This window comes from Procambarus clarkii, chromosome 20 (assembly GCF_040958095.1).
Source record: "Procambarus clarkii isolate CNS0578487 chromosome 20, FALCON_Pclarkii_2.0, whole genome shotgun sequence".
In the NCBI taxonomy this organism is placed as follows: Eukaryota; Metazoa; Arthropoda; class Malacostraca; order Decapoda; family Cambaridae; genus Procambarus; species Procambarus clarkii.
This window is the reverse complement of record NC_091169.1, coordinates 45,708,432-45,730,390: the sequence shown is the minus strand read 5'-3', so window position 1 is coordinate 45,730,390 and position 21,959 is coordinate 45,708,432. Positions and strand designations below refer to the sequence as shown.

General features: G+C 45.6%; 1 protein-coding gene across 1 annotated transcript in view; it reads left to right on the top strand.

Annotated features, from left to right (window-relative positions):
- The window catches only part of LOC123755297 (zinc transporter 6), a gene marked incomplete at its 5' end in the record, with an annotated part of 70,304 nt that extends 50,753 nt beyond the window's left edge, over positions 1-19,551 (top strand). Inside the window, 1 exon segment of the mRNA XM_069327907.1 lies at positions 14,820-19,551. Within this exon segment, the coding sequence (XP_069184008.1) occupies positions 14,820-15,470 (651 nt within the window).
- Between the last annotated feature and the right edge of the window lie 2,408 nt (positions 19,552-21,959).

The window sequence follows — 21,959 nt, the reverse complement described above, 5'->3', positions numbered from 1 at the left end:
AAAATTGCAACCGAAGACTGAAAAGAGAGAGGCAGAACTCCCCCAATTCCTAAGGAAACGAGCAAATGTCACACGCCGCCTTCGTGCCACTTGTCCGGACAGCCCTCCCCTCCCTGGAAGGGGAAAGGGAGGGCTGGTATAGGGTATTTTGCAGGATTAACAGGCACGGAAGGTCTGGGGCCCCCCCCCCCCAGACCCTCCACACCAGCTACCCAACCTCATTATCAGGTTGACAATGAACTTAAGGCTACCTGACCTAAGTGCCCTGTAAGTACTACCCATAGGTGCTAGGGTTTTCTTCCCTTGTGCCTTCGGGACGCCATTTCTGTAGGGGGTTTCTTACTGCTCAACATTTACCCCTGCCCTTAGGGCCAGCTGGGGTCTCGTGGCTCTTGTTTGGCCTTGGGTAGGGAGTGGTATTGCTGCTGGTTGGGGCATCAAGGTGTTGCGTAGCCAGCTTACATATGCAGCAGCCAGTTCCTATTTCCTCTGGGGACGTTGTACTTTTGCGGGTTTTTGTTTTTTTGTTTTGTTTTCTTTGCCTGGTGGGGGTCTACCTTGTGTGGCTGTAGGACTGCTTATATGAATTTGATGGCTCCGTGCTAGGTCCCTGTAATTGTACACGTTGCAGGGGGTTTCAGTGGTTTGATCATCCCCCGTGTTAGCTTTTGGGTCTAACCAGTTAGCAACACCTTGCCGCTTCTGTATATTATTACCTCAGTCTTGTGTTCCCAGGGCAGCCTTGTCGTGTGTATGAGACTGGAGTACTTTATTATTACCTCAGTCTTGTGTTCCTAGGGCAGTCTTGTCTTGTGTACGAGAGTGGGGTACTTCTGTATATTACCACCTCGGTCTTGTGTTCCCGGGGCGGTCTTGTCTGGTGTACGAGACTGAGATACAGTACTTCTGTATATTATTACCTCAGTCTTGTGTTCACAGACTGTGGTCCTTGTCTTGATTTCATTATTTTATTATGGGCACTGATTTTGTACCTAGCGACCTTGCTCTGAATGAATGACATTCAAGCTGCAGAAAATATAACAGATATTAACACGAGCTCGGAAGACATTGAAAGAGAAATTGACAATATGCCCAGGCACTCGGCTCCTGGGCCTGACTCATGGAATTCAATATTCATAGAGAAATGTAAAGTACCAGTAGCGTGAGCACTCGGCGTAATATGTAGAAAGAGCCTGGATACAGGGGAGATACCAGCTGCACTTAAATCTGCAGATATAGCTCCTCTGCACAAGGGGGTAGTAAAGCCTTGGCAAAAAATTATAGACCAGTTGCACTAACATCACACATAATGAAAGTTTTTGAAAGAGTGATTAGGAATCAAACTATTAGTTTTTTTTTTAAATAATGAGCTACACAACCCAGGACAACATGGATTTAGAGTGGGCAGATCCTGTCTGTCACAGTTATTCAACCACTATGACAAAATCACAGAAGCTCTAGAAGAAAAGCAAAATGCAGATGTTGTATACACAGACTTTGCAAAGGCATTCAACAAATGGCACCATGGAGTGATAGTACTCAAAATGAGGTTAATAGGAATAACTGGTAAAGTACGACGCTGGATACTCAACTTCCTGTCGAACAGAACACAACGAGTAACAGTCAATCAAATAAAATAGTCCAAGCGCAGTTAAAAGCTCTGTACCTCAAGGTACCGTCCTTGCACCACTGTTGTTCCTTATTCTCATATCAGATACAGATAAAAATACAAGTCACAGCTTCGTGCCATTCTTTGCAAATGACACAAAAATCAGCATGAAAATTACCTCTGCTGAAGACATTGAAAAATTATAAGCAGAAATCAACAAAGTTTACGATTGGACAGCAGAAAATAACATGTTTAACAGTGATAAATTTCAGGTACTCAGGTACAGCAAAAATGAGGATCTGAAACATAATACAGGGTACAAAACATAATCGAATCTGCCCATAGTAGGAAAACAGCATGTCAAGGATTTGAGAATAATGATATACGACAATCTAACGTTTAGGAAGCATAACCAAGCAAATATTGCGTTGGCCAGAAAATGATAGGATGGATTACGAGAACTTTCAAATCAAGGGATCCCATCACAATGGTTGTACTGTACTCTTCAAGTCACTTGTGTTGTCCCATCTCGAGTACTACTCAGTACTCGCTTACCCCTTCAGAGCAGGAAAGGTTGCTGAAATACAGGGAATACAAAAAACACATACGGCACGCATAGACACGATAAAGCACCTAAATTATTGGGATCGTCTCAAAGCTCTCCAAATGTACTCACTAGAAAGGAGACGAAAGAGATATCAAATAATATACACGTGGAAAATACTGGAGGGCCAAGTACCAAATCTAAACAGTAAAATAACAACATACTAGAGTGAATGATAAGGAAGAAAATGCAGAATAGAACCAGTGAAGAGCAGAGATGCCATAGGCACAATCAGAAAACACTATAAACATCAAAGGTCCGCAGTTGTTCAACGTCCTCCCAGCGACTGTAAGAAATATTGCCGCAATAACTGTGGACATCTTCAAGAGAAAACTAGACTTGTTTTCTAAAAGAAGTTCCAGACCAACCGGGATGTGGTGGGTATGTGGGCCTGCAGGCCGCTCAAAGTAACAGCCTGGTGGACCAAACTCTCACAAGTCAGGCCTCAGGCCGGGCTTGGAGAGTAGAAGAACTCCCAGAACCTCATCAAGCAGGTATCTGTATGCTCGTCTAGCTTCCTAGCCTCTGGCACCTGGTATCTTGGACCTTATTATGGCCCACTTAGCTGTGGGGCATATTTTTATTTTATTTTTTTTTTTTTCAATTACAGTACTGTACTACCATTGTGTATCTTATCTGCCAACAAATGCGGTAAGTTGCCCCAGCCCCCTTTGGTTTTGTTTCTGGGTGCCCTTGGGCTCCTCAGATTTGTCTTTCCTGAGGTTTTCTACCTCTCGGCTTTCTCCTGCAGAGGTTCCGAAAGCTCTTGCACATACCACCTTCGAGCCCCAGTTTGTGCCTCTGTGTTGGATCTGGTTTTGTTTGAGTTTGGTTCCTCTGACACTCATCGGGTGCGTTTGAGTTTGGTTCCTCTGACACTCATCGGGTGCGTTTGAGTTTGGTTCTGGTGTCTTCCTGGCTGGCAGCCTGCCTCAATGACAAGTTGGTGTGAGCTCCCTGCCAGTCTGCTTGTCTGGTGATCTGGCTCCATTCAGACTGCTCCTCTGTGGTTCATTGTCTCATAGGAAGGGATGGGTCTCTTCGGTCTGTGACTTTGGGGCTGGTTGCTTCTGGTAGCTCTTCTGCTAAGTTCTTGGGGGTTTAGCTCTGCACGTCATTCACATTCAGGGTCTGGCCAACGTCTTGGCAGAGGGCCTGTCGCTCTTCATTCCTCTTTCCACAGAATGGATGGTCAATGTTGCCTAATTCCTTTGGTTTTATCAGGTGTACAGGCGCCTGGAGTTGGACCTCTTCACTTTGGCGTGGTTTTGGCATCTCTACTTGAATGTGGCACTGTTTCCCGACTGCGAGGCCCTCGCGGTAGACGCTTTTCAGTAGGACTTATCGAGGTGGGGGTTCCTGTACCTCTTTTCCCCAGCCCACCTATTGCTCTGGGTTCTGGCTTGGCTGGATTCATATCAGAGGTGAGTGACTCTATGGTAGCTGGCCCAGAGTTGGTTTCAGGCACTGGTTGGTTGATGTCTGAACCCTGGCATTTCTCTGCGGCTCAGTCTCTTTCAGCATGTCAAGGTTCTGTTTGTTTGGTCCTGGTAGTTGTTTTGTTCCTTTGCAGCCTTCTTTTTTTCTGGTGAAGCATGAAATTGCTCACTTCTGGAGGGGTCCGTTGATTGTGGATGCTTGGTCGGTTAGGCTGGGGGTGTGTCACATGTTGTGTCCGGTAGCAGCTTTATGCTGCTACCTGCAGGCCACTGGTTCTGTGATGGTGGACGCTCTTTGGGTGGATTCGGTTTCCTTGGTTCCCTGTTTCAGAGCTGGTGTGTCTCAGGTTGTCTGCAATGTCAAGTCTAGCCGGCCTGCAGTCTACCCTCATGCCCATGATGTTAGGAAGTATGCGGCTTCTGTGACAGTTTTGGCACCATGTCTTGGTTTGCCATTCGGGCACGGGGATTTTAGAGGTTGAACAGGGGTCCTGGCTGCCAGGTATCTTGTGAACGTTCTGGTTCCCTTCCGGTCGTGTGTGGCTTTGGGGCGCCTGTTGTGGCCATTTGTCTCTTCCTAGTCTTGAGATCTGCATTGTTGCTGCCTCCTGGGTATGTCCCTCTTTTTACTTACCTTTGGGTAGTTAAGTTAGCTTCAGGGATCAGTTGGGGCTTCCCACAAAAAACCAGTGTTGAATGTAATGAAACTCCATTTTCTGGGTGATCCCCGGAGGTTTCCTGACACCCTCCCTCCCTCCGTTTGGCGGTTTTCATTGTTCAAAAACTGAAGTGGTGGGCTGTCAGCTCCCTGTTCCCCACCTATGGGTGGGGGTATCACTAATGATCAAGAGTGCTAGTTGATGAAGTGTTGCTTGTTGGTTTTTTTCTAGGGGAGTTACTTTGATCTTTTGGGATGTAGATGGCACAGGTTATCCAGACAGTGGTCCATTTTGATTCACCTACCTTTCTGGGTCCTTTCCCGGTCAATGGCAATTATGACACACTTTAAATGTAAAGTGCTCATAGGCCATTACTTCCTGTGCCTCTGAGGGAGCCAGGTTCTGGCGCGTGGTTCCCGGTAGACATAAGGACTCCTGTGACTGATGACCCCAAACTAATATAGCACAACCCTCCAGGGCTCACCTAGAAAATGGCGTTTCATTACATTCAACGTTGGTTTTCTGTGGGGTGCCCCTACGGCTCCCTGGAGCTTATCGGGCTAATGTATGTTATATTAAACCGGGACATTAGCTAAGGAGTTCAGACCTACCAGGTACCAGCACCAGAACCCGGCCCCTTCAGAGAGGTTTTAGGGAGCATGGCACTGGAAAACCCTCTTGTGGTTGAGGTTTTCCTTATCTGCCATCGACCGGGGTCAGGCACCCAGAAAGGTAGGCATGACAAAACAAACCCCACATGGTAAAAAACTAAAACAAAAAATTAAGAGAGGTAGAAACTCCCTACACTCCCAAGGAAACAAGCAAACATCACACTTTAATGCCGCGCCGATCGTCCGCGCAGCCCTCCCCGCCCCGAGAGGGGAGCCCCGGACCTACCGCGCCGGCTGCCAAGCTTTAATTCGTAGGCTAATGTCAACCGGGATAGACGCTTCTCTGGCCTCAGTTTCCTAGGCGGTGTTTGATTTGTGTGGCGTTCACTGCCGTGTGTTGTGTTGTGCGGTGGCCAGGAGTACCTCATCAGTGCCAGGGCTGCATGCGCTTAGTGGCTGACTTCCCTAAGCGCCCTGCGAGTACTGCCCTTGCATAACAGGGTTATCTTCCCTGGGGCGTTCGGGAACAATTCCCGTAGAGGTTCTTGCTGCTCGGCATTTGCCTCGCCCTTGGGGCCAGCTGGGGCTTGGGGCCCTTGTTTGGCCCTAGGTAGGGATTGGTATTGTGCTGGTTAGGGCGTCAAGGTGTTGTACAGCCTGCCACCTAAGCGGCGACCGGATCCCGTTGCCTCTGGAGACGGTGTTCTTTTGCAGGGTTTTTCTTTTGTTTTTATTTTCAATTGCCTGGTGGGGGTCTGCCCAGTGTGGCTATAATTCCACTGGTAGTGTTTGGCGGCCCTCTGCTAGGCCCCCGTGATTGTACACGTCTCGGGTTTTCAGTGCTATCCCCAACCGGTTTAGCAACACCTTGCCCGGGCTTCCCGTAGCAGTCAACCTACGGGCCCTGGAAACCCCTGTCTGGGCTCGGGGGACCATTGAATGTGTCTTCCGGGTTCCAACCTGTCTTGTACGGGATCGTTGGTTGTTGTACCCTTGTCTCCGGGTGACAGTTGCCACTTTTACCTCCGTCATGCGGCCTGTTGAGTCACTGACACCTTGACCCGGAGTCTTGCGAGAGATTTTCTCTGCTTGCTCTCCAGTACTCTCCTGATGTTATTACTGTTCAGAGTACAGGCGGCATCCGTGTTGCAAGCTAGGTTAGGTTGCTGCAACATGCTAGGTTGGTTTCCCACTCGGATGCCCCAAGGCCGTCCCGTTTTGGTTAGGTGCTGTTTGCCCCTTTCCCTCCCTGTTCCCGGCTCCGGACCATCTGCGGGTTTCGAGGTCGGGGCTGGGTTTAGTTGGGGCTGAGACTCGGGCGGTTTTCGGGGGCTGCCCCGTTCGGGTTGGGGGACGGAGGTTCTCGAGCCGGTTCCTCCTGCCAAGGCTTCTGTGTCTTACCAGCGGCCCTTTCTTGCTGCCTTTCCCATGGACTCTTGCTTTTCTTTAAGGGCGGAGGGCTTGGAGGACGGCTCTGCCCTGGGGCCTCTGTTACTGGTTCCCGGGGCTGTGGGGGATGCCTGCTAGCAGTTCTGGGGCGGTTTGCCCCTGCCTGGGTTTTCTGCTTTTGGGCGGCCTTTTTTGCCCATCCAGTCTGCTTGCTTCCCACTTTTGCTGGCGTGTTTTTGTATCTTTAGCGTCAGTCACAGCCCCTGCTGGCGGCCATTTTCGTCTGCTGGTTTCCCGGCGTGGCCACCAGGGCGGTGTTGCGGTTTGTTTACATGCAACTGGGTGTGCGAACGAGCTTCTTGGGTGAATTTTCACCTTTTTTCAGGGGTTTTTATTCTCCTGTTGTCGTTTCTTTGCTTTTCTGGTGTTTTCTGCCCGTTTCCTGTTCCTCTGGGAACGTCTGAGTGTTGATTTTACACCGGGTTTCCCATTTTTGTCAGTTTTGGGTCTGGGCCTTGGGCTCTGTCCTTGGCTGTTATGCTTGCTCCCACACCTTGTCCTTCGGTTTTCAGTCTGTTATGGCATTTTCCCAGGGGGTTCTGTCTGGGGGCTGTGTTTTGTCTTCTGTGGTGTTTCTTCGCCGGCAAAATGTGGTGGTTTGGCTTCCCCCTGGTTCGATTCCGGGTTCCTTTGGGTTCTCTGGTTTCGTTCCGGAGGTTTCTTCCTCTTCGGCCCCCTTTGTGTGTTCTGGGGGCTTTGTTTCCTCGTGTGTGACCCGGTGGTTTCTGCCTTCTGGAGTTCAGGGGTCTTCCTGGCTTGCAGATTGATCTTTTTGGGTCTTGGCACGTGTTGTGGTCGTGCTGGGACTTTGAGGTTTTGTCAAGCTGGGCCTTTAGATGCAGTTTTGTGCCTTTTTTACCTGACCGGCGAGTGCTCTGCCCTCTGGTCGGCGGCTTGTAATTTTCTTTTCAAGTGTGTGTGTGTGTACGCATGTACATGTGTACACTGTGTGTGTGTGCACATTTGTATGTGCATATGCGCGTGTATGTCACATACGTTGTGTGTATGTGTATATACATATGTATATATGTGTATGTGTCCCTTTTTCTTTCGGAAGGGGCTCTGTTCCCTTCTCTGTTGATGGGGCGCTGGGGGAGCAGCTTGCTCTGTTGACTCTCGGATGGTCCTGCTGTTGGTGGGCTCTTTTGGTTGTCTTCTGGCCTCTGGTGGCGGCGGTGGACGGCTTCTCCCCTTTTCGGGACGGTTCAGAGCTGGAGGGGTGGGCTTCTTTCCCTGCACTTTGTCATGTCATCTTGGTGGGTGCGTTGGGCGTGGTCGATCCGCCCCATCCTTCTGGGGTTCCCGTCTGCTTTTTGCAGACATGGGCCTTCGAATCTGCGGTTCTTCTGAACTTCTTCAGTCTGCGCCCTGGCTTCTATGCCCTCCTAGGGGGGACTGTTGTCTCCTGTCCGGCTTCTGTTGGGGCTGGGTGCCTGGTTGGTGGCCCTGGACCTCCAGGTCAATTATTGGCACTTTTTTTTTTTTTTCATCTTTACCGGATCTTGGTGCCCTGTCTGAGTCTGCTTGAGATTCGGTTTCTGGCCTACCTCGACAACTGGCTGGTGTGGGCTCCCAGTCGGTCCACTTGTCTGCTCGCCAGGGGTGTGGTTCTTTCCTGATCGCCGGGTTTGGTTTCCTGGTGATCTGGAGGCCATTCCATCTGTTTCCATCATGGGTTCAGACCTGGGCCTTGTTTAGGGCTATTGGGCCACTACTTGTCTTTCCCTCCAGCAGTGTTACTGTGGCTGTGGTCCTGCCTTCGGCTGTGCATGAGGGGGTCCCGGGTTGCTCGAGCGGTTGTGCGGGAGTCTGAACTTCGACGTGCTGGTCTGCCCGCGGGGTCGGGTTTGGCTTCGGCGTCAGTTTGGTTCCTTCGGAGACTCCCCTTCCGCCTCTTGCAATCGTTGGGTTCGTTCCTCCGGGTATCTTGTGTTGGTGCTGCGTCACCAGCTTCCTCTTTGGGGTTTTCGGGGTTCCGTGCTTTGGCACCTCCCCGAGCCTTCGCTCGATGTGTTCACGGACGGGTCATCTCTCGGCTGGGGCTTTTGTGACCAGTGCTCACCAGGTTGGCCGGGAATGGTGGAATCTGTCCGTCCGTTGGGCTCACAGCACGGTTCGGGAGTTCGTGGCTGTCTGGTTTGCACTTCGGAGGGTTGTTTGGGTCACTCGGTGCTCTACCATTCAGCTCCATTCGGACTGTTCTCTGGTGGTTCTTGCCGGAACCACAGGGCTTTTCTTAAGTGTTGACCTTTGGGGTTGGTTCCTTAGAGTGGCTCGTTTGCTGGATTCTCGGGGTTTGGCTAACCGTGAGTTTCATGTCCGGGGTGTGTCCTGTGTCCTGGCGGGCAGCTGTCTCGGTTCATTCCTCTGTTCGCGGATTGGCTAGTCATCGCCGAATCGTTTCGTTGGCTCTGCTGGACGTATGGACTCCTGGCCATGGACGTTCTTCGCGTCGACGTGGTCTAGGCGCCGCCCATTTTATGTGGCGCCCTTACTCGCCTGCGAGGCGTTCACGTTGGATGCTTTTCGGCAGAACTGGTAGAGGTGGGGGTACCTGTCCCTCTTCTCCCGGTCCAGCCGTTGCTTCGGGTTCTGGCTTGGTTGCAGCCCATTCCCACGAGAGCAGTCCTTATGGTTCCTTGGTGGCCTGCCCAGTTTCTTTTCAGACGCTGCTTGATAGGTGTCCAAACCCGGAACGTTTTCCCGCGGCTCCGCCTCTTTCGGCAGGTCGGATCGATCCTGTACGTGACTGGTTCGGCTTTCTCCTCGGCTTTTTGTGTCTGGTATTTTGACGCGGGTATCACCATCTCTGTGGTGTTCAGGTGGACTTGTTGACGGTGTCCCACCTGCGAGCTTTGTCTTGGCGACAGTATGACGTTCCTGGTGTTTCTATGCACTTTTTCTTGCTCTTTGTACGTTGTCTTCTCTTTCGCATCGGGTTGTCTTTTCCTCTCTTGGGTTTTTCTGGACTACAGTTATTTGATGTTTTCTTTTTGTTGCCTCGTTTTATGCGGTGCTGGCGGAACCACTCCGGCTTGTGTTCAGGGTAGAAGTCACATCTGCCCCATTTCGTACGCTTTCTCGTGTTTTGTTTCACCTCCGGCCTGCTCATGCGTCACCTGCGCCGTCCTGGTCCTTGATCAGGGTGACTTCTTATCTTCTCCTCAGTTTGTGGTAGCCCCTTCGGTTCGGGTTTCTGCTCTTTGGTACTGGTGGTAGATTTGTACGTGTGCAGCCTTTCTCCGTCCTGGCGACGGTCGAGACGGCTGGTTTCCGGAGGGGTTCTTGGGTTAATAAAGCTTGATTGGTTTGGCCGGGGGTGGGTCCTGTGTTGTCCGGTTGCGCTCTTTGCAGTTACCTGCGTACCGTGTCTGGGGATGCGCTTTGGTTTGATCCGGTTCCCTTCGTTTCCCGGTTTCAGGGCTCGGGTCTTCCAGGTCGTCTGCAGAGTTTTTCAGTCTTCCAGCCTGCGGTCTGTCTTTGCGCCTGGGCTGTTCGGACATTTGCAGCTTTTGCTTCTGTGTTGGTGACGTCTATGGCTCATTTCGGGCGCAGGGAATTGAGGGTCGCACAGGTTCTTGGCCGCCCCTTCTTCCTGTGCGTTCTTGTTGCCTTGGTCGCAGGTTGCTTCTTGTTGTCTCGGCTTCGCTTTGCGGAGTTTGTGGCGGCCGCCTCCCAGGTCAGCCCTTTCTTTTCCTTCTCTTTGGGTATGAAGCTCCAGGGAGCCGTAGGGGCTTCCCACAGAAAACCAGCATTCAATGTAATGAAACGCCATTTTCTGGGTGAGCCCCGGAGGCTCCCTGGCAACCCTCCCTCCCACCGGTCGGCGGTTTTTTCACGTTGGTTGAAGCTTAGCTTCCGAACTGGAGCTTGGCAGCCGGCGTGGTAGGTCCGGGGCTCCCCCCTCCCCCTCTCGGGGCGGGGAGGGCTGCGCGGACGATCGGCGCGGCAGTAAAGTGTGATGTTTGCTTGTTTCCTTGGGAGTGTAGAGTTTCTACCCCTCTGTTCGTTTTTTTGTTTTAGTTTTTTACCATGTGGGGTTTGTTTTGTCATGCCTACCTTTCTGGGTGCCTGACCCCGGTCGATGACAGATAAGGAAAACCCCAACCACAAGGGGGTTTTCCAGTGCCATTGCTCCCTGAAACCTCTCTGAAGGGGCCAGGTTCTGGCGCTGGTCCCTGGTAGGTGTGAACTCCTTAGCTAATGTCCCGGTCTAATATAACATACATTAGCCCGATAAGCTCCAGGAAGCCTCCGGGGCTCACCCAGAAAATGGCGTTTCATTACATTCAACACTGGTTTTTTGTATGGCATTCTGGACTCTTCATTCTGTGGTTCTGGGCAGAAAACTTTGTAACTTGACATTGGCCTGTTGAGCACCGTGGTGAAGTCTAGACGAATTCTGTTTGTACTTTTATCAACCCCAATAATAATTCCTTCTGTTTTTGTCATTCACCCTTTAGAGCTTAGGCTCAGTTCCACCCTAGAGCATGTGAAACCTGTCATGCAACTATGGCTTATTGAGACTAAGCCATAGTCTCAATAAGATGCTTACTTAGCAGCTTCAAAATTGAGAGCTTTTGTGCTCAGCACTAAAGGTCTCGGTTTACAGATTGTCTAGGTCATCATAGGTCATATCGTCATCATAGAGGAGATGGCCAACCTTATCCATTTGACATGAATCAAGACAGTACAGATAGAGCACTGCTTAATAACCTCTAACATAACACAATCCTCTTACGCAATCTTTTTCCACCACTACACACTCTGTATTGTCTTCAGTGAGGTGAGAGAACTTTGACTTCCTGAATCAGGCCTTGCTTTTTCCCCCCAATTCTTTCTTGGGAGGTGTTTTCCAGGTTTTGCCTTTGCTGAAGCATCACATTACGACAAGTTCATGGATTCTCAAGAACTGTCCTCCATGTTGGGAATAGAGATTACCAAGTGATGAGTAAACTGGCTTTTTCTTCCATGGCAGCAGCAACCGAGGCTCGGTCAAAAATATTTGCACCCGTCTCATAAAACTGTTCTCAAACTTCTTCACTGCACATCTCGTTAGCAGGTGCTCGATTTCGGCAGTCCACCAGGACTGGGCAGAAAAGGACAGTCTCTTTATTGATTTTCACACCCTTTTACTTCTTGAATGGCAATACAGGGTAGAGTGGAAGCTTAAGAGACACAGTGACTAGTCTTGTAAGACACTGAAGATTAATTTGACTCGCATACTTGCAGGAAATACTACCAGCTATAACAAGTGCACAAGTGTCTTACTGTATGTCATTTGAGAGAATGCTTGGTAATTGCCCCCCAGTTAGCAGATGCCTGGCTTTCAAAGTACCAAAGGAGCTTTCTGGTATTCCAGCCTATGGAAATTTTGAACCAGTTAATGGAGGTTAGGCATTGATGTATGTACAGGTATAGATGGGGTGACCACAGGTCATGGCTACTGTAAACATGCTCCTATTGCCCTTTTCTTCCAGAAAACTCAGACACCAGTGCTATCTAGGATTTTGTCATTTCAAACCTGTAGTGGAATCCTGCACAAAATGGATCAAATCCAGGGTTTCGGCCAGTATCCAGAAACACACACACGGGTAAGAGTACCAAAGTTAAACAAGATTAAGAAACAAGTTTAAATGTAACAAAGGAAAAAGAAACCCCTCTACATTTCAAAACACCAACCAACAACACAGGCACCAACTCGGGGGCATCCAAGCCATTCTGACACTGCGAAACCCCACCTACAAGCGGAAGCTTCGTCGGTATGAAAGAGGTTGTCTACACCTCATGAACAAAGGTCTGGTTAGGGAAGGGTTGTGTTGGGCTTAAGGCCCATCAATTCTTGGAGGGATATCAAAGCTGCCAAAAAAAAACTGGCCAACCAGCAAGGATACATAGAGCCAGTGCATAGTTCACAATGTATGTAACTCCTCACAGGTCCAGATTCGACCTCTACATGGGGTACGGCTCAAACCAAAACAAGTTACGACTTACGGAAAAGTGACCAAAGCAAGGGAATGCAAACAAAACCCAGAGGCAGCCCAGTGAAGGAAGTGATGATAAGCAGCAAATATGATAAACTGTAAACACCCCAGAAAAAGCACAAACAATGTGAGTAGGCTGGGTGGGTAGGTTCATAGCCAAACTACACCAGAGACCCAAGGGGCTTTCTAGTTTTAGCACGAGCAAGCTGAAAAAGTATCACCATATGTGATGAATGCTTTTCAGCAAACACTGAATGCAACATAGGAAGAACTCTCCTTGCAGTCTCCGTGGTGTAGTGGTAAGACACTCGCCTGGCGTTCCGCGAGCGCTATGTCATGGGTTCGTATCCTGGCCGGGGAGGATTTACTGGGCGCAATTCCTTAACTGTAGCCTCTGTTTAACGCAACAGTAAAATGTGTACTTGGATGAAAAAACGATTCTTCGCGGCAGGGGATCGTATTCCAGGGACCGTAGGATTAAGGACTTGCCCGAAACGCTATGCGTACTAGTGGCTGTACAAGAATGTAACAACTCTTGTATATATCTCAAAAAAAAAAAAAAAAAAAAAAAAAAAAATGTAGCTGAGGAGTGTGGCAGTATGCCACAAATAGGCAGTGTGCCACAAGCCGAGCACGTGTACATACTGTGTGTCCCCCAAACAAAAGAACCTCGTCTGCCCCAACCCCAGAGCCTTCCAAAAAAAAACCTTGTGCTACCCAGGCGGACCCTTCAAGAGGAGAAATGCCTTTAAGGAAGAGACACCTAACCCTCCCCCCTCCTCTTGGGTAAACAACTTTGGTCAAGCAGGATCAGTACCACCAAGTGCCTAGGGAAGGCAACCATAAGTACTTGTAGCTCAAGGCAAACAAATCCATTCAATAGTGAGGCTTAAAAAGGATGCACATGAACTTAGCACCAAAAATGGAACAAACACCGGGGGAGCCGGTCGGCCGAGCGGACAGCACACTGGACCTGTGATCCTGTGGTCCCGGGTTCGATCCCAGGCACCGGCGAGAAACAATGGGCAGAGTTTCTTTCACCCTATGCCCCTGTTACCTAGCAGTAAAATAGGTACCTGGGTGTTAGTCAGCTGTCATGGGCTGCTTCCTGGGGTTGGAGGCCTGGTCGAGGATCGGGCCGCGGGGACACTAAAAAGCCCCAAAATCATCTCGAGATAACCTCAAGAAGATAACACAAGCACAAGCTCTCAAAGTATACAAACTCCTGAAGGACAAAGTCCAAAGGATAGCCAACACTTGTCTTGAAAAAGCAGGACTTGGAAGGTGGCAATGACATGAGCAGTAGTGGACAGGTCCCACGGCGGGTGAATGGCTGATCAGTTGTCCCTTGGCGGACCTCAAGCTCCCAGAGCTGCCACCTGGTGGGATGGGGCACAACTAGCAGGGGTAGTGACATGTACTGTGTTCATAATTGTCAGGGGGTGATGACATTTTCTTTGCTGTTGTCTATTAAGGTTTGCTCTTCCTTTCTGGTGGCTTTTCCCTCTTGGTTTGAGTGATCTAGTATCCCCTGCTCCTTGTGACCCTTTGAGTGGACTAGGTTATGGCCTCTTTTTCTATGGTATGTTTTCTGTGACAGTACATGAGTTTGTAGCAGTATAGATGACACTCAAGCCCGTCAATCTTTTGTGGGGCTCTGCATTCCATCTACATGTGGATTGTGCTTTAGGTGTCCATTGCAATAACAGTGATGGTAGTATACATTCACTTCCTCTGTGGGTATGGACACTGAGGATAGTCTCGCTTCTGGCTTCTTCAGACTGTCATCAGTGCAACTTGGATTCAGAATGTGTCGAATGTTTTCAATGAAGTTGACCTGTTTGCCACAACTTGAAATCAACAGTTTCCAGCCTATGTGATGCCATTTCTGAAACACAAAATTTTCATAGTGGATGTATTTTTCCTGGACTGGAGTCAGTGAGGGTCATACATACACCACTTTCTTATACTTCAACTGTAGTTTCACATGGTGGAAAGGTTAGAGACCTTTGAAGACCATGTCCTGGCTATGTGGTATCAGGTCATGTGTGTATACAATTTTTAGAAGATATAATTAACTGATTTCAAAATTTTGCTAAGTCTCCCCCAGGCTGCCCTAACAATGCATTAAAATGTTTTTAAAGTCTGTCATCAGGGGGCTACATAACTCAGTGAAATGGTCAGACTTCATCTTGTTTGCAATGGTGGAAACATTTCGATGCGAGTTCAAAATTTGTATGTCTATTTTACAGACTAAAATATATCTGCCTTTTTGTACTAGGAAATAAAAATGTATAAATTTGAGTTAGAATATTTCTGTGAGTCATGCGCATAGATAAAAAGTTATAATTTTTCCTGCAAACTTCTTGCATTTCATTATTGGACTTAAAGATCCAGTTACGGAACTATTCTTTTCCCTGTAGTGTCTTACAAAGGATGATTTTTAAGTTGATGGCTTTTCCAGGTCTTCAAGGATGACTGGACACGTAGTTCAACCACTCTGCAGCTTTTGAACGACTCAGCACGAACTTTAGCCACTTCGCCTACACACTCGCCGCACTATGTCAATGTTACTTACCCCCAAGTTTATGCACCTAATAAAACTCCTGGAGGTAGCTCCTCTTTGCAAGCTCAGGCAATTTATCCATCCCTTCCATTCACTCCATATTCCCCTTCAGTAGCTCAGGGACAAGGAACATACAGTTCACCTTCCCTCGTGTTGTCTCCCAACATCCCTGAAACTTCCTTTGTTCAAAATTTTACTGAAGAAATCAACAGGAATCCTTTAGACATGAGAAGTCCCATAAAGCATGATCAGAACCATATAGAGGAGGAATTTAACACATCAGTTTCTGGGTTATATGGGAAATTGAATTCAGAAGGTTGCAGAAACTCTCCTGCCTGGTTAACAGGAAGATTGGGAAGAAACTCAATTAGTTTACAGGACTGGAGATCTGAGAATAAAGCATATTTAGGTAGGGAAGTTCACAGTCAAAAAACATCTCCATATTATGTGAATGTAGATTTCTCTAGCAGATCAAGTATGTTGTGTACTGCCAAAGAAATGTCAGAAAATAGTATTAGTAGTAATAATGTAAATCACAGTCCAAGATAATATTTATTCTTAGGTTAGCATTTTATATTTTGTATGGTAATGTATTTTACAAGTCCCCATAATTGAATGGGTTTCCTTTATATTCATTGTACCATTGTTGTATGCATTTTGTAACGATGATACTGGTTCCTGAGTAATTAAGGTTTTAATTTGTAAACAAAAGATGTGAGTATATGATATATAAAGGGGTAGAGCTGTACTAGTTCAAAGCAGGTGGAGTGATTGCTGCTGTGTGCGCATGTATCGGAATCATGGTAATGACCATCGACCCCTCTGTATAATACTGCAAGTGCAACTTGCTTCACTCTAGGCCAAACAAAGAAAAGATACACTGTACATTTTGTATTTTTCTTGTTCTTCAAGTACTGTATTTTTATTACTAGAAGTTACAATACAAAATAAATATATATATATATTGACAGCAATTTTTAAAAGCAAAGATGACATTTTTTCTCTATCCCCACTATTGAAACTATTTAAATACTGTATTTTATAAAAGGTACAATATACACATTGTTTGAATTGGTCTCACTGCAAGTGATTTAAAATGTTCATGTAATTATGTTTTGTACAAGAATGATATTTTTGTGTGTTCAATATTTCTCATTAGCAATTAAACATTTTATTGACATTTTAGTTGCACATTACCCAATGTTGCTCAGATTTTATGACAATATAATTTAGGTTTTTAGTGATAGTATTACTGTATATATGATATAAGCCCAGTTCACACTCAAATAATGCTATTTCTTGTCCTGCTCAGTTCTTGAAAACAAATTTGTTTAGTTAAGTTTGTCAATTTTGTTGTGCTGGAAGGACAGGGTATCTGAACTCATTGTAGCAATGGTTTCCTATTAGGATATATTTACTGTTCTTACTTTCAACATTTATTATCTGTCCAAGTTGTAAAAAGTAGCAATTTGTTTGCTGAAGACACGTGTTTGATGCTACGTCTTCCTTGTCTGGCATACAAATGTTAAACTTGGTAACTTAGAATCTGTGGATGATTATATGCTGCAGTATTTGAACCTGGCTTTTATTATTTGGCATACAAATATAATTTTGTGTTAACTTAATATAAAGATAAACTTGAGCATGCTGCATGACTTGGTAGATAATGTACCTGATAGTTTATGCATGTGTATCTGTATTTATTTGTGTACAATAATTTTTACCTGAGAATGTTTATGAAGAACTATTTTCATATTCTATGCCCACTTAGGAGTGTAAATTTGTTTAAACCTTAAATATAAAGCATTGGAAGTATATTTTTAATCTGCAAACCAAAATAAATCTTTACCCCCATGTTAGTACCTGTGGGTGTCCAAACTTCATTAGTCTCTGGACTGTTTGCTCACCCAAACAAAATCTTGAGTCTGTATTAAGTTTTTCTGGTATGTAATTACCGAAGTGTAGTTACAAGATGAGAGCTACACTCCTATTATTCCATCTTCCCAACCCTCTTTACTATATAACTCTTTGAAACTACTGACGGTTTTGGCCTCCATTACCACCTCACTTACAGTGTTCCAACTGTCTACCACTGCAAAAATGAATTTTCAAATATTTTTTAGGCAGCTTCGTTCATTTAGCTTAAATCTATGACCTTATTCTTGAAATGCCAGATTTCTAGAATTCTTTATAAATTTTGTTGATTCTCGTTATCTTCTACTTTTGGGCTATTTAATGCCTCTAACCTCTACTCGTAGCTCTTGTCTTACAGTTCCGGAAGCCATATAGTTGCATGTTTTTGCACCTTTTCCAGTTTGTTGATGTGTGTCTAAATATATGGGCACCATACAACCACTGCATATTCCAACTTTGGTCTCAGAAAGGTTATGAACAATTTCTTTAGTATTATGCCATGTGTGTACAGTATTGTATTTAAAAGTACCGAGTAACTGAAATTGGAAAGCATAACATTGGCTTCTCGCACGATGCTCTTTATGTGGTCCTCGGGTCATAATTTTCTATTTAGAAGCACCGCTAGATCACTTTCTTCATCAGAATTCTTTAAAGCTTTTTCACATAATTTGTAGGTTGTGTGGGGTCTATTTTCTCCTATTTCACAATCCATAATGTGGCATTTATTCACATCACATAAAATTCCAGGTCATCTCAAAGAACATGACAATCATCTAAGTTTCTTTTTTTCTCTAGTATCTTAGCATCATTAGCAAACATGTTCATATAATTCTGTCCTTTTTCTGGTAGATCGTTTATGTAGACAGTGAACATTACCAGTGCAAGAACTGAACCCTGGTGGTACTCCACTCGTGACATATCTCTAATCTGATACATTGACATTACTGTCCTCATTTTTCTGTCTGAAAATTTTTCATTCATTTTAGAAGCCTCCCTGTCACTCCTCCAGTATGCTCCACTTTACAGAACAAACTCTTATGTGAGTGAACTATCAGGGGAAAGTGCCAAGCTATTACAACTACATAACAGGGAAGGGAGTCAGTATAAGGATTTGAGATGGGACGGAGGAAGGAATGATACCCAACCACTTGGACAGTCGTGGATTGAACGGCGACCTGCATGAAGCGAGACCAAGATTTTTTTTAGATCCAAATAAATGCATTGAAACCATCCATCTCCTTACTGTAAAATTTGTGGCTATCATAGAAATCATAGTGGCTATCTTATTGTGTCTGGTTGTCTGAAAATTTCATTCTGTACAAAAACACTTTGGAACTGTTCGTTTAGTTTTCACACATTTTCTTTTCGTTCTTTGTGAATCTCGTTCCCATTTTCAACCTCTGAATGAGTGGCAGTTTGTTATAGGAGCTGCTAGCCACAGCTTCCCCACACTTGCTGCCAAGTGTATGACTCCATCAACCTTACACTAGAATAATCAGCAATTAACGAAGGTTTCATAACACAGTGTCATGTTATTTTCAATTTATTTATGACCGAATTCTGAACATTCATTAAATAAGAGACAAAACTAGAGGTTTCTTGCTGTACAATAGTGACACAGTCCCTCCATTCAATGTTGCCATGAGCCCCCACTGCTCTGAATTTGTGTGTGTATGTGAGCTATGCTTGTGGTGTCCCGTCTTCCCAGTATTCTTTAATATAACGCTGACAGTTTTGGCCTCCACCACCACCTCACTTAACTTGCTCCAACCGTCTACCACTGTTTGCAAAAGAAATCATTCTAATATTTTTTTGGCACCTGTTTCCTTATCTTGAATCTATAACCTCTTTTTCTTAAGGTTGCCAGTTTCAAGAATTCCTCTTTGTCAGTTTGGTCAATTCCTGTTATTATTTTGTAAGTGGTGATCTTCTAACTTTGGCATATTTAACGCCTCTAATATCCTCATAACTCGTTTTTCAGTTCCAGAAGCCATATTGTAGCATGCCATTGCACCTTTTCCAGTTTATTAATGTGCTTCTTGAGATTTGGGCACCATACAACTGCTGCATATTCCAGTTTTGGTCTCACAAAAGTCATGAACATTTTCTTTAGTATTTTATCATCTATGTAATTAAAAGCTATTATGAAGTTGGAAAGTGTAGCATATGCTCCACACACACGGTGTCCTTTATGTGTTCCTCTGGTGACATTCTACTATCCAGAACACCCCTAGATTTTGTTCTTTGTTAGTGTGTGTGGTACTAGACAAATCAAGAATATCATTGTTGCTGAAACACCCAAACATTTTTTGGATGTTTCAAACACCTGAGATTACTAACATAGGGGTAAAGGAGAGAACGCACACTAGAATTGCAATGTACAGTATTCCCAATGAAAATGGGATGCAGTGTGATAGAAACTTGCTCATTATAAATTATAAAAAAATGATCAAATACTCTACTGTCTTCCTAGAAACTTTAGCCAGAACTTTAAAGATAAAAAAAAGTATCACAGATCAGGATTGGATCTTCTGGTTGAAAGAGTAGTTTAAAAACAGAACCCATCAAGATTTAGAGCATGCTTGAATCTTTCACTAATGTCTTAATCATTCTTGTAGCACTAGATATTTTACAGTTTAATATCAGTAGTTTGTGTCCAATATTTAATGTTCATGTGTAGTGTAGTGTAGTGCAGTACTAAATTTTTGTTTTTTTACTACTAGTTTTATTTAATGCTATGCCTAGAATCTGCCACTGGGCAGTCTGCTCCTTTTTCCTCCATATTGTCCTTGAATGAATACTATTGTCTCAAACTAGATTGTTTTCCCCTTTCATGTTTCCACTCCAGCTTTTCTGTTGCTTATGCTTATCGAGGAAATTTGCATTTTTTCACAGTCAAGCATTCTTTCTAAAGTATTCAAGACATGGAAGCATTAGAAATGTGTGTTTGGGGCTGGGTAACGTACAGGAAGCTGCCCCATGTTGGAAGTAGGGGTAATGGAAGGAACAGGCATCAAAAGTTGCAATTACTGACAAGTTCATAGATAATGTGTGTTTCAATTATATGCTAATGGGGAAACACTGGTGTTATACCAGTGCTCAGCAGGGGGTGACATGTTTTCTTGAAGCTTTATGTACAATTATCATACACTTCTCCTTCATATATTCCTCTTACCAGCATATTCCCCGACATTGTCCATTCATCAATACCTGGAGAGGGTTTCAGGAGGAGTTCTACTCCCCAAGCTCCATTAATGTTAAACATGATTACAGTGAAAGACGATGGTGATTTTTTTTGTGTGTGTGTTCACCTAGTTGTGTTTGCAGGGGTCGAGCTTTACTCTTTTGGCCCGCCTCTCAACTGTCAATCAACTTTTTTTTTTTTTTTTTCTCCGCACACCACACCCCAGGAAGCAGCCCGTGACAGCTGACTAACTCCCAGGTACCTATTTACTGCTAGGTAACAGGGGCATTCAGGGTGAAAGACACTTTGCCCGTTTGCTTCTGCCTCGTGCGGGAATCGAACCCGCGCCACAGAATTACAACTCCTGCATGCAATCCACCAGGCTACGAGGCCCCCTCTCTGTGTGTAAGTAATATATATTAAATGTATAAATATATTTTATTAAATAAATATATAATATATATATATTATAAAAAATAATGATGCATTTGTTAGCACATAAATTTATTTTATATTTTACAGAAAGAATTTAGTCCAAATTGGAAGGAAATGAGTAGGAAAAAATAATTCCACACAATATTGTGTTGTACACCAAATGATAGTTTTGACTAGCAGGACTTCTCATACCATTTTAGCTGCTGGCAGAGGAGTCTGGTACCACTACAAGTGCAGATTCTGGTATAAAAAATAATTAAAAGAACAGGTTTTGGAATTCAGTCAAATCAAAATATTTGTAAATGGTTATGTATTTATACATACACCACATTTTAGTGCATTGTTTCCACAAGAGAAAATCATAATAGTGTTCCTCCGCAAGGAAACGAGCAAACGTCATTAAAGGCAGCGGTGGTTTTGGTGGTTGCAATGGGCTAGGTTGGTTGGCTGCCCGCTCGGATGCCCCTGGGCTGTCCTGTTTTAGTTTTAGGGACCCAGACCTGGGGGCGTTGGTCGCTTCAACCTTGGTTCCATCCGCACCTTCGGGTCTTTCCCCAGTGGGTGTGGTTCTCCCTGCTCTCTTTCCCCCCTGCTACCAGCTCCCAAACACCTGATTGTATCGGAGTTGGGGCAAGGTTTAGTTGGTGATGAGTCTCTGGCGACTTCGGGGGCTGCCACATTTGAGCCTGATCCACATGCCGAGGCTTCTAGGTCCTACTGGCAGACCCCCTTCTTTGCTGCCTTTCCTCAGCCCTGGGGCCTGGCTTGAAGGCTCCCAGGGCTGGGGAGGAGTCGCCCTGGGGAACTTGGACTCCCTTTGATCCTGCTTGGGTTTGTTACAGGGAGCTGTAACAGGGATTGTTACCTTCCCTGTATGAGTTTGATTTGGGGTTGGCTCCTCCCCGGGTTCGGTTATGGGTTCCTTGGCTCCTCCTTTCTGGAAGTTTTCTGCCACTCGCTTCCCACCAAAGGATGTTCTGGAGGCTCTTGCGACTTATTTCCTGTGATACCTGGATTGTGCCTCTGTGATGGATCTGCCCTCGTTTGAATACGGTTCTTCCCCGTATTTCGCTTCTTTTCCCTTCTCGTGATGTCCTTGGATTGGCTTGGGAAGGATGTGGAGGTGTTGAGTGCCGAGTCTTCGTCTGGGGCGCTGGCATCGGCTGCGCTGTTGAAGCTGATACTCACGAGACTTACCTTGAGGATTTTTTGCCCCACTGCTGTTTGCAAACCTTTTTAAAATATGGTCAATATGTCTAATGTGAGTCTTAGAACACATTGCTACTTCTCTTCCTCTCAATTTGGCTTTCGTAAGTGTCATAGCATAACTGATATCTTAGTGGACTTGGAGGTTTGCAGACATCCTTTGTTGTCTTTCTTTTTTACCAGAAAAATGCTTGACACCACTAAGAGAATCAATATTTAATTCAAACTACTGTACATTCTTTTTGCATTCAGGGAAATCTGCTCCTCCAAGTTTCTTCACCAGTCATTCGTTTAAAGTG